The 12,715-nt window shown below is 38.2% G+C and overlaps 1 protein-coding gene across 7 annotated transcripts in view; it reads right to left on the bottom strand.

Moving 5' to 3' along the window:
• The window catches only part of LOC133568526 (adhesion G protein-coupled receptor L2-like), a 245,935-nt gene that overhangs the window by 9,196 nt on the left and 224,024 nt on the right, over nt 1–12,715 (bottom strand). For 4 of the 7 annotated variants that reach the window (XM_061920512.1, XM_061920516.1, XM_061920517.1 and 1 more), the window contains 2 exons: nt 8,501–8,597; nt 7,542–7,667 (listed from right to left, as the gene is read on the bottom strand). In XM_061920512.1, the coding sequence (XP_061776496.1) occupies nt 7,542–7,667; nt 8,501–8,597 (223 nt within the window). The remainder of the gene's footprint in view (nt 1–7,541; nt 7,668–8,500; nt 8,598–12,715) is intronic. The other 3 variants (XM_061920518.1, XM_061920514.1, XM_061920515.1) reach the window with 1 other exon arrangement.

The raw sequence follows: 12,715 nt of genomic DNA, 5'->3' as shown, positions 1-12,715 counted from the left end.
CACTCTGGGAATCCATCCAGAGGAAATCCATCCAAGATGTTGGTAACCATTTTACGGCATCGGCATGAACATCTGCGGAGCATTACTTGCTATTATTAATACACACATAAGAGACGACGTGCGTTTTGAAGGCGCTAAATGTAATGATTATAACATGCCAGCCGCGAAAAGGACTCCGTCTTCCCAGCATGCCGTTCCTACTTGGGAATCTGTCCCGTAAAACAGCTTTCCGTATGTTAGAACCCCACCGAGTCACTTCATGATCCTCACATAATTATGGCTAATGGCGCTCGCCGGGCGCACTTTCACCTATAGAGGCAGCACTGAGCCAAAGTTTATATCCAGAAAACATGGGTGGCTTTACTTTTCGTACACTATATTGCCAAAAGTATTTGGCCACCCATCCAAATGATCAGAATCAGGTGTCCTAATAATTGTACCGACCAAAGGTGTATAAAGTCAAGCACTTAGGCATGGAGACTGTTTCTACAAACATTTGTGGAAGAATGGGCCGCTCTCAGGAGTTCAGTGACTTCCAGCATGAAACTGTCATAGGATGCCACCTGTGCAACAAATCCAGTCGTGAAATTTCCTCGCTCCTAAATATTCTAAAGTCAACTGTCGGCTTTATTATAAGAAAATGGAAGAGTTTGGGAACAACAGCAACTCAGCCACAAAGTGGTAAGCCACGTAAACTGACAGAGAGGGCTCAGGTGATGTTGAAGCGCATAGTGTAAAGAGGTCGCCGACTTTCTGCACAGTCAGTTGCTATAGAGCTCCAAACTTCATGTGACATTCCAATTAGCCCACGTACAGCACGCAGAGAGCTTCATGGCACGGGTTTCCATGGCCGAGCAGCTGCATCTAAGCCATACATCACCAAGTTCAATGCAGAGCGTCGTATGCAGTGGTGGAAAGAACGTCACCACTGGATTTTAGAGCACTGGAGACACGTTCTCCGTAGTGATGAATCACGCTTTTCCATCAAGCAATCTGATTGGACGAGTCTGGGTTTGGAGGTTGCCATGAGATCGGTACATTTCGGACTGTATTGTGCCAAGTGTGAAATTTGGTGGCGGAGGAATTGGGTTTGGCCCTTTAGTTCCAGTGAAAGGAACTTTGAATGATCCAGGATACCTAAAAATTTTAGACAGTTCGATGCTCCCAACTTTGTGTAAATTGTTTGGAGCGGGCCCCTTCCCCTTCAACATGACTGTGCATCAGTGCACAAAGCAAGGGCCATAAAGACATGGATGACAGAGTCTGGTGTGGATGAACTTGACTGGCCTGCACAGAGTCCTGACCTGAACCCAACAGAACACCTTTGGGATGAATTACAACGGAAACTGAGAGCCAGGCCTTCTCGACCAATTAGCTGTTGGAAGAATGGTAGAAAATCCCTACAAACACACTCTGCAACCTTGGGGACAGCCTTGTCAGAAGAGTTGAAGCTGTAATAGCTGCAAAAGGTGGACCGACATCATCTCGCTCATAAACACGTTATAACGGGACTGTCTGTCAATGGAGCTGGTCGTTTGAAATCCGTACAGTAGATGGATTCGTAAATCAGCATCTTAACACATCTCACACGCTTTTGGGCTGCCAGTGAATAAGAAGACGTAGCAGGTAAAAAAATGGCATATGGTTGTACTTGTATAGCGCTTTTCTACCCCTTTTTAAGGAGCCCAACGCGCTTTGACAGGATTTCCACATTCACCCATTCACACACTGATGGCGGGAGCTGCCATGCAAGGCGCTAACCAGGCCCATCAGCAGCAAGGGTGAAGTGTCTTGCCCAAGGACACAACAGACGTGACTAGAATGGTAGAAGGTGGGGATTAAACTAGTAACCCTCAGATTGCTGGCACGGCCACTCTACCAACTTCGCCACGCCATCCCCCAGGAGGGATCAATGTTTCCCACTTAGCAACTTCGTTGGCACATTTGGGAAATATCCCCAAGTAAGGAAATAAGCAATTTTTCTGGTCTTATTGGACCCTTTTGGACAATAATATAAAAGCCTGTATCACTCTCTCAATGAGCAGCAGGTTCTCTAAAACACAATCAGGCGGGTCAGTCATGTTTGGGACAAAAAGAAACAGAAAAGAAGTTAAAAAAAACAATTATTAGTATTTCTAGATGTATTGGTTTTCCTTTTTATGTTTTTTGCTCAATGTTTGTCACCCCAAATATAAAATATGTGAACCTGCATTATAGACGATTTTGCAAGATAGATTGCAGTTATATGAGAAACACTGTCCAAAAGGGAGCATTTGAGGGTATCACTGCTTCAATACTGAAGAGGAATGAGTCTAATGTTAAAATGATATCTAAATAGCGGAAATTCATCCATGAAAATATGCAAAAGCTGCTGATGGTGTGTTTGATGGAGAAGCAGTTGAAAGGAGATACTGTAAGGGTAAATTCTGTACATTATCATTACATTACTTCATACAACTACTGTAGTTGTTAGTAGTATATTTGATTGTGTTGTTTTATATGATATTTCTTATCTAAAAATGTTTTTTTGTCATGGTACATGGTAAATTTGTGCTCTTTTGGGGGGAGCCAAGCATCAATTGAATTTATTTCAAGTCATTTCAGTGGGAGATGTTGATTTAAGATGTAATGTTTCGATTTTGTAAATAAGACTGCATCGCCACGAATAGATTGCAGTTCTGTGGGAAACACTGGGTAGTGTCCAAAAAGGGTCATTTTCATCCCACATTTTGGCTTTTATTAACCTTCGGCATATTGTAAATTAATTTTATGTATATATATATATATATATATATATATATATATATATATATATATACATATATATATATATATATACTGGGAAAAAAAGGATTTAGTCAGCCACCGATTGTGCAAGTTCTCCCACTTAAAATGATGACAGAGGTATGTAATTTTCATCATAGGTACACTTCAACTGTGAGAGACAGAATGTGAAACCCCCACCCCCCCAGGAATTCACATTGTAGGAATTTTAAAGAATGTATTTGTTAATTATGGTGGAAAATAAGTATTTGGTCAACAATTCAAAGCTCTCACTGATGGAAGGAGGTTTTAGCTCAAAATCTCACGATACTTGGCCCCATTCATTCTTTCCTTAACACGGATCAATCGTCCTGTCCCCTTAGCAGAAAAACAGCCCCAAAGCATGATGTTTCCACCCCCATGCTTCACAGTAGGTGTGGTGTTCTTGGGATGCAACTCAGTATTCTTCTTCCTCCAAACACAACGAGTTGAGATTATACCAAAATGGATACATGGATGATACAGCAAAGGATTGGGAGAATGTCATGTGGTCAGATGAAACAAAAATAGAACTTTTTGGTATAAACTCAACTCGTCGTGTTTGGAGGAAGAAGACTACTGAGTTGCATCCCAAGAACACCAAACCTACTGTACATAATGTTAATAATGACATATGTCACTTCGTATGCCAAGTCAGCCATACTACCAAGCTACCATGTGGAGGTTTGTTATGATAGTTTGCCATATATTCACCATATTAGATTGTTTTTAGCATCTCTAATATACAAAATGCTTAAATTTATCATTGTGCTGCACTCGCTGGAAACATTTTGAACACCATTCGGCATATGAGCACAATCATTTCTTGCATAAATGGCGGGCTGCATGCTATGTGAACATAATAAAAATGAGCGCTGGAATAACAAGGACGACTTTGACTATGAATGCTTGATTATATGAAGCACAAGATTTCTGCAGACTTATTGAATTTTGAATGCTGAAATATAAAGTCTTTTAAAAAAATAAAGATGAATCGGCTCTGTCTGTGCTTCTATTGTCTTCCAGCAACCGTACAATATAGTATATATAACAGCATACACTATATATAAGAACAAACATAAACACTGCATTAACCTTACATGTTACTATGGATTTTCTCCTCACACTCTTTCATCACACTGCTGCTTTATTCTATTCTCTTTTATCATCAAATGTGGGAGAATATCTGAGGGCTACGACTGTGCCCGCACTGCATCAGACGCTTGTTTTCTCTCCTTTGATTGCCTTTTTTTCCCTCTTCTTCTTGGGCTGTGTGGAATTAGGTCACCACCACAGACACTGACACAAGTAAACATCAACTTAGTTGAAATGGAGGAGGGTCTGAATAAAATATAAGTGTTGCAACACGTTCTCTGACCAAAGATCAGTGGCATAAATGATCAGCAAAAGCAGTTCTATAAATGACGGTGCTACTTTTTGGTACGGAAACTGAAGTTGGCATCCTTTTGCTTGTAAAATGACACCAACACTATTTGTCCAATCATACACAGTAAAAAATGACCGTAAAAACTGTGACAAGCATTTGTTGAATAGCAACAGTAAAAGACCGTCAAATCAAAAATAATTTATGACAAGAGTAAATGCAGTGGATTCCTGTAAACCAAGAAGCAGTAGTATTATAACCATGGTGAGAATATGTAGAAAACATGCTACTCTACTGTGAAAACCCTTTTCAAGCCTTGCATAAATGTCTCTGGCAAAATGTAAAAAAAAAAAAGTGTTTTACTGTGCAGGTTCAAAACAAATATTTAAATTAAAAAAAAAATAAAAACTTGTACAATGCATTTGCAAATACTGTAATGTCACAAGCATGCAAATACTCTAAAACAGGGGTGTCAAACTCATTTAAGATCAAAAACATCTACTCCCAAGTGGGCCGGACTGGTAAAATCACAGCACGATAACTTAAAAATAAAGACAACTTCAGATTGTTTTCTTTGTTTAAAATTACAACAAGCACATTCCGAAATTGTACAAATCATTATGTTTTTTTTTTTTTTTTTTACACTTACATTTTGCGGTTAATCGTATTCTCCCTTAATTTGTTGTTATTTACATAATAAATGATGTGATAATGTTCATCAGTCAACCTACTGGTGTTAATTTTCAATCAATATTTTTTATCAAGATACAAAATTCTATCAAAATCAAATTACAGTATGTAGTTTGATCATTTTCCTTGACTGATGTACTAACATCATATGGTTTATTTTGTATGGCCTCCCTAGGGAGGTGTTTAGGGCACGTCCAATCGGTAGGAGGCCACGGGGAAGACCCGGAACATATTGGGAAGAGTATGTCTCCCGGCTGGCTTGGAAACGCCTCGGGATCCCCCGGGAAGAGCTGGACGAAGTGGCTGGGGAGAGGGAAGTCTGGGCTTCCCTGCTTAGGCTGCTGCCCCCGCAACTTGACCTCGGATAAGCGGAAGAAGATGGATAGATGGATGGATGGACTTGTCCAGACTGTACCCCGCCTTCGGCCCGATTGTAGCTGTGATAGGCTCCAGCGCCACCCGCGACCCCGAAGGGAATAAGCAGTAGAAAATGGATGGATGCTTTATTTTGCACATATGTAGCATCAACTACAAAGATACAAAGAATTGCTATTGCGGCATCTAGTGGACACATTTAAAACAGCTTTTTCTTTTATTTAAAATTTCAGGTTACATTTTATACTTAGCAAACTCATCCCGCATGCCGGATAAAAATTTCAAATGTGTAAATTAATTTATCATGTCTTTCATAATGATTGTGACCACTAGGCAAAATCCAAAAAAAGTGCAGTACCCCTTTAAACTCAGTTTGTGTTTTTTACTTCTGTAGCTTATTTTGAATACTTTCTATTGTTCAGAAAAATGGTAACTTTTAGTCAGAAACGGACTGTAATTGCTGAGAAATGGATGAAATATATTCTGCTTCTTCCTACTCCTCAGACGTGGTGCAATGTGCACGTATAAGTGTGTGTTGTTCCTTAATGGAACTTGTTAAGCATGACCGAAACCAACAAAAGCACGATCATTACCGCAATCAACAATAATGGCTGCATCAGTGTGAGCACTCACAACGCTTGAATGTTTCTGACGACGACGCGGGCAGCATCAGTAAACCAGCCTTCCCGCCAATGTTCCTTTCACGCCACAATAACGAGCCGTTAGCGCTAGCACATTATTTCGACGGCTAGCGTCAGGGCTCTAGCTGGGAACAAAGGTTGGGATTTGCTTTTATCTCGCAAAATTCCAATGTCACTTGGTGTGATACGCCGAGGATGAAACACTGACACATGTAAGAACAATAACAAATGCTCTTTCGTGTGTCAATGCTACAATGTCGCGCAGCAGCAAATTGCAAAGAAAAAAATTGAAGAAATACAGCTGTAATTCTAAGTGGTGGAAAAATAGTACAACATCAATACTGTTTTTATTATTTCATACTAATTGTTGTGTTATTCTGCAAGATAATTTTTATACAGAAGTTGTATTGCTTTATGGCTATACTGATAATATAGATTAATTTATTTGATTTGGAACATTACAAAAATATCATGCAGAAAGACATTTTTTTTTTTTTTTTTTGCAATACATTACACGCTGATTGTTTTGGATTTACTCACTAAATATATATACGATTACTTTACTTTTTCCATCTTTTTATTTATTTTTTAAATTACTACTTTAATATTATGATATGATTTTTTGGTTGAAATCTACATGTTATATGCTGTATTATCATTACCACCACATTATAGCATATTAAAATCGTGACAAAATCTTTGCAACAATGTTTATTTTCCTAGTAAAGTCTTGTTTTAAGGTATTTTCAAATGTTGGCAATACAGCATAATAAATACTTTGTGTAAAATAACTAATATTGCATCCATCCATTTTCTACTGCTTGTCCCTCTAAGGATTGCGGGGGGTGCTGGAGCTTATTCCAGCTGCACTCGAGCGGAAGGCAAAGTACCAATCGCCACATCATCGCAGGGCCAACACAAGAAAAAAATGTTTTTTCTTCTTCTTCTAAAAGTTTCTGGGTGTTTTTGGTTTAATATTTTCTCGTCGTAAAAATATGTTTTTGATGTCGTGATTTTTTTTATGTATTTAATTTTTGTAAAAAAAAATGAATATTAAATAGAATACTTGTTGTTATATAACTAATACAATTGATTAATATTCATATAGAATAGAACATATTCATGTAGAATAATTTTTTAAAAGATTTTCTGGTTTAAAAAAAAAAAATTATATTGTGTTTTTTTTGGTTGCTTTTTTGTATTAATTTTTACTTAATTTATAATTTGTTTTGTGAATTTTTTTTTTAAATATCGATAAAAAAAATTTAGATTATTATATACGGTAAATAATTAAATGCATTTATGTGCATATAAAATACAATTAAGTAATATCCAGTTCTAATTTAAATCATAAGAAACTAAGATTATTTAAATTTTTCAGAAAATTTTCAGGGTGCTTATTTTTTGGCTATTCTGTTTATATTATTTTCTAGTTGCAGAATACAGACTCGAATCGAGTAATTCCTCCACTATTTTCTGGGAATTTTGACTTTTTTTTTATTACGCTGTAAAAAAATACAAAAAAAACATAGGTTATTGTATAACTCATAGATGACATTTACATGTATAAAGACTTTAAATGAGTGATAGAAGTAATTAATTGTCATTTTCCCTAAACACAAAAGCAAATAAGTGCAGAGGATGCGCACCTGGAGAGTGAAAGGCGGGTGGAGAAGGCGTGTTGCAGACCACAGTTTCTGCCAGCAGGTTGTTATAAGGGTTAGTGTCGTGGGTACGAAGGAGAGGATTAGTTAGAAGGTAGTTGCCAGTCATGCCTAAAGAAATAACAGCAAGAAGAAAAGAGAAGGAAACATATCAGTAAGGACAGTGGAGGAAATGGAGGCGGACGTTCAATACGGTCTGTCAAAGCCACCATAAAGACATCGGCCTGTACGAGATATTATCCAAACAAACAGTCAAACAATATTAGCACGGCAAGTGTTGACCCGGCAACGTCATCAGCCGCAGTGTTTATGTCAGACAAATTCATCCAAACAAAATCATCCTCTGCAGACGCTAGACAAAACACGTAGACCGCCATGAATAACACGGCATCCTTATCATCCTCCGGCTGCTTGTCTAAATCTTCAAGAATGAAACCGCTCATCTTGCCCGCTTAGATTTGAGTTCTGCTGTGCTGGTTGGCATTGCAAAAAGAAAAAAAAAAGAAAAAAAGAAAAAGCTTTAGATTTCTAATTAGGTCCAAGTCTGCACAGGCACAGCAGGGAGTCAGCGCTTCACTGTGCCTGAATCCATCCCAAAACATGCTGTGACCTCCGCCTGACTCCCTCATCCCCTCCCTGCTTTATCCTGACAAGCTTTGCACGCTGAGGTGGCGGCCATTTCAAATGGCGTTTGATAAAAAAAATATTCGCCCTCATTTCAGTCTGATGATGCTGCTGGAGAGATTGGACTTTGAAACGCAAGGTGGCATTTACTGCTATTTCTGACGGCTACCGGTAATAAGCGACATTACAAAGTCTGAAGCCGTTCCTCCAACCTTGGAGCCGCCGCAGCAAGCCGCCTCCATTCAAGTGCTGGGTGATGAATATCGAGCTCCGTCACTAAAAGAATTGCATATGGGTCTTGTCTGGCGCGGCTTGCTTACCCTGGTTGAGCGTGGAGGTGCTGTTAATGTCTCCTGAGATGAAGGACGACTCTGACTGCTTCCTCACCGTGTCGTTCCACATCCGCCTGATGCGACTCTGGATGCAAAGAGAAGGAGATTAACAGCGTGACTGTTCGCTATTACAGCCGAGCCTATTGATCCAAACACTGGCAAAACACAGATAAGAAGATAATATTTGTGCTCATAACCAAGGAGGATCGAAGTTTCTCTTTTTACAGTCGATACGATGAGAGCGTTATCCCACAGGAAAATTCCCAGAAGAACTCTTTAAATGGATGAAGAATTATGAACTCTTAAAGGGCCATGTAAATACCATTTGTCTTTTGAGGACTGGTCTGTTAAAACACTGTTCAGTTATGAATTGGATGGCAGAGTTATGCAAAAACAAGCAGAAGTAGGAGGAAAAACATTTTGGATAAGGGGATCTTGTGGATTTATATTATCATTTTCTAAACAATAACAACAATAATATTTAATCAGTCATTGTTGTTGATTTTAATTTGTTGTCCTCACGCATGCCTGTTGTGTTTCTTATCAGTTATCTACTGAGCTAAACTGAGGCATTAATAGGCTGTTCCTTCCAAATCCAATACACATAAAACTAAATAATACTCTGTTCTTTTTGACCACATGGCAATTTATTGTACAAACCCTGTTTCCATATGAGTTGGGAAATTGTGTTAAATGTACAGTAAATATAAACGGAATACAATGATTTGCAAATCCATTTCAACCCATTTTCAAATGAATGCACTACAAAGACAGGATATTCAAACTCATAAACTTAATATTTTTTTTTGCAAATAATAATTAACTTAGAATTTCATTGCTGCAACACGTGCCAAAGTAGTTGGGAAAGGGCATGTTCACCAATGTGTTACATCACCTTTTCTTTTAACAACACTCAATAAACGTTTGGGAACTGAGGAAACTAATTGTTGAAGCTTTGAAAGTGGAATTATTTCCCATTCTTGTTTTATGTAGCGCTTCAGTCGTTCAACAGTCTATTTTACCCTTCATAATGCGCCACACATTTTCGATGGGAGACAGGTCTAGACTGCAGGCGGGCCAGGAAAGTACACGCACTCTTTTTTGACGAAGCCACGTTGTTGTAACACGTGCTGAATGTGGCTTGGCATTGTCTTGCTAAAATAAGCAGGGCGTCCATGAAAAAGACGGACCTTAGATGGCAGCATATGTTGTTCCAAAACCTGTATGTACCTTTCAGTATTAATGGTGCCTTCACAGATGTGTAAGTTACCCATGCCTTGAGCACTAATGCACCCCCATACCATCACAGATGCTGGCTTTTGAACTTTGCGTCGATAACCGTCTGGATGGTTCGCTTCCCCAAAAACAATTTGAAAAGTGGACTCCTCAGACCACAGAACACTTTTCCACTTTGCATCAGTCCATCTTAGATGATCTCGGGCCCAGAGAAGCCGGCGGCGTTTCCTGGATGTTGTTGATAAATGGCTTTCGCTTTGCATAGTAGAGCTTTAACTTGCACTTACAGATGTAGCGACGAACTGTATTTAGTGACAGTGGTTTTCCAAAGTGTTCCTGAGCCCATGTGGTGATATCCTTTAGAGATATATGTCGGTTTTTGATACCGTGCCGTCTGAGGGATCGAAGGTCACGGTCATTCAATGTTGGTTTCCGGCCATGCCGCTTACGTGGAGTGATTTCTCCAGATTCTCTGAACCTTTTGATGATATTATGGACCGTAGATGTTGAAATCCCTAAATTTCTTGAAATTGCACTTTGAGAAATCTTGTTCTTAAACTGTTTGACGATTAGCTCACGCAGTTGTGGACAAAGGGGTGTACCTCGCCCCATCCTTTCTTTTGAAATACTGAGCATTTTTTGGGAAGCTGTTTTTATACCCAATCATGGCACCCACCTGTTCCCAATTAGCCTGCACACCTGTGGGATGTTCAAAATAAATGTATAATGAGCATTCCTCAACTTTATCAGTATTTATTGCCACCTTTCCCAACTTCTTTGTCACGTTTTGCTGGCATCAAATTCTAAAGTTAATGATTATTTGCAAAAAAAAGAAATGTTTATCAGTTTGAACATCAAATATGTTGTCTTTGTAGCATATTCAACTGAATATGGGTTGAAAATGATTTGCAAATCATTGTATTCCTTTTATATTTACATCTAACACAATTTCCCAACTCATATGGAAACGGGGTTTGTGAGTACAGCGGCACCTTGTTTTTTCTACGCCCCGCTTATATTTATTTTTGCCAAAATCGTGCCCCTGTTTTCATACACCGTCTGTTTGTCTGCGTATCATTCTGCAGAACCAAGTGCCCAAGGAAAGAATCCCACGCGTAGGTGACTCAGCCTCTGTGAGATTATTTATGTTGAGTACGTTAGCAAACATTCCACTATGGTGCCAAAGAAAGTTGCAAATGTGAGTACTTTGATAAAGAGGATGAGAAACAGAAGTGAATGACATCAAAAATGATGTCTGTGTCGTCTGTTCTCACCAGCAACAATAAATGTAACAGTGATGTTAAATGTTCACTTGCATCATTTATATGTATTCACATCGTTTTTTGCAGTAAAACACTAATTATTGGCTATAAATGTGTTGTGTGTTCATATATTTTGATGCTTGGAACAGACAAACAGGATTTACAGTCATGGTCAAAAGTTTAAATACACTTTTGAAGGACATAATGTCATGGCTGTCTTGAGTTTCCAATAATTTCAAGAACTCAAATTTTTTTGTGATAGAGTAATTGGAGCACATACTTGTTGGTCATGAAAACAATCAATAAGTTTGGTTCTGTTATGAATTTATTATGGGTCTACTGAAAATGTGACCAATTATGCTGGGTCAAAAGTATACATACAGCAACATACATATCAATTTTGGTGATTTAGAAAAGTTACAATCACATCAAATTACAACAAATGATGTAATTAAGGTAAAAAATATTTTTTATTACTCTTTGATTTTAATTCAATTAATTTATTCATGTATATTGTTATTATGTTGTTTTTAATTAAATGGGTTGTACTTGTATTGCGCTTTTCTACCTTCAAGGTACTCAAAGCGCTTTGACACTACTTCCACATTTACCCATTCACACACACATTCATACACTGATGGAGGGAGCTGCCGTGCAAGGCGCTAACCAGCACCCATCAGGAGCAAGGGTGAAGTGTCTTGCTCAGGACACAACGGACGTGACGAGGTTGGTACTAGGTGGGGATTGAACCAGGGACCCTCGGGTTGCCCACGGCCACTCTGCCACTGCGCCACGCCGTCCCTCACAACTTTTTTTTCTTTCTGTAAATTTTATGCATCTGTACATTATTTCGAATTAGCATACAAATAGTGCTTTATAAATGAACCTACCTTTCCAAATTGCGGCGACAGTATTAATATAGATGATCAGTTTATTATAAACAACAGTACAGCAAGTGTAACACACATAAGTTTCACGCCAACATTTTTTTTAAAGCACATAAAAAAAAAACTGATCACTTGTGTACGCTTGAAAAAAGCATATTTAAATACAAAAAATGATAAAAAAATTGTAACCTATTTATACATCCTATTTTATATATATATTATTTTTTTTTAAATATATCATATAATAAAATAATATATCAGTATATACTATTTACTGTATATATAATATGTACATATTACATGTATGTTATAGTTTATATTGCTACTGTGTATATAATATGTACATATTACATATATGTTATAGTTTATATTGCTACTATGGTACAACATTTTTAGTCTACTTAATATCCTGCATTATCCTTTCCATCCTTACCCTTTCCATCCTTTGAAACCTAGCTACTGTGTGGAACAATTTCCCTAACGCACTAAAAACTGGAACACAAAGCTCAAATTCTGTGACTTAACTTTACAGCTTTATATTTTATCCCTCTTCTCTGTCCCTCTATTTTAACACAATGCTTATTTTGGGGTTTGATAGGGCCTCATTTCTGCAGGATGGTTCACTCCTTTTCAGTGAGCCAATTTGTAGGGGGGGGGGGGTGAAGCTAGACACGCTGCTGTCCACTGATTGGTTGACAGAGAAATATGAGGAAAACAAACTGGTGTGGTATGATTTTACACTATTAACATAGCTCATGCTGTGCACTGGAGTGGAGCACGAAAGTAGGATAGTGAAACATCTTTTGAGGCGTCCAAAC

Source organism: Nerophis ophidion, linkage group LG14, assembly GCF_033978795.1.
Source record: "Nerophis ophidion isolate RoL-2023_Sa linkage group LG14, RoL_Noph_v1.0, whole genome shotgun sequence".
NCBI lineage: Eukaryota > Metazoa > Chordata > Actinopteri > Syngnathiformes > Syngnathidae > Nerophis > Nerophis ophidion.
The sequence above is the reverse complement of the archived record's forward strand: the minus strand, read 5'-3'. Positions and strand labels throughout refer to the sequence as shown.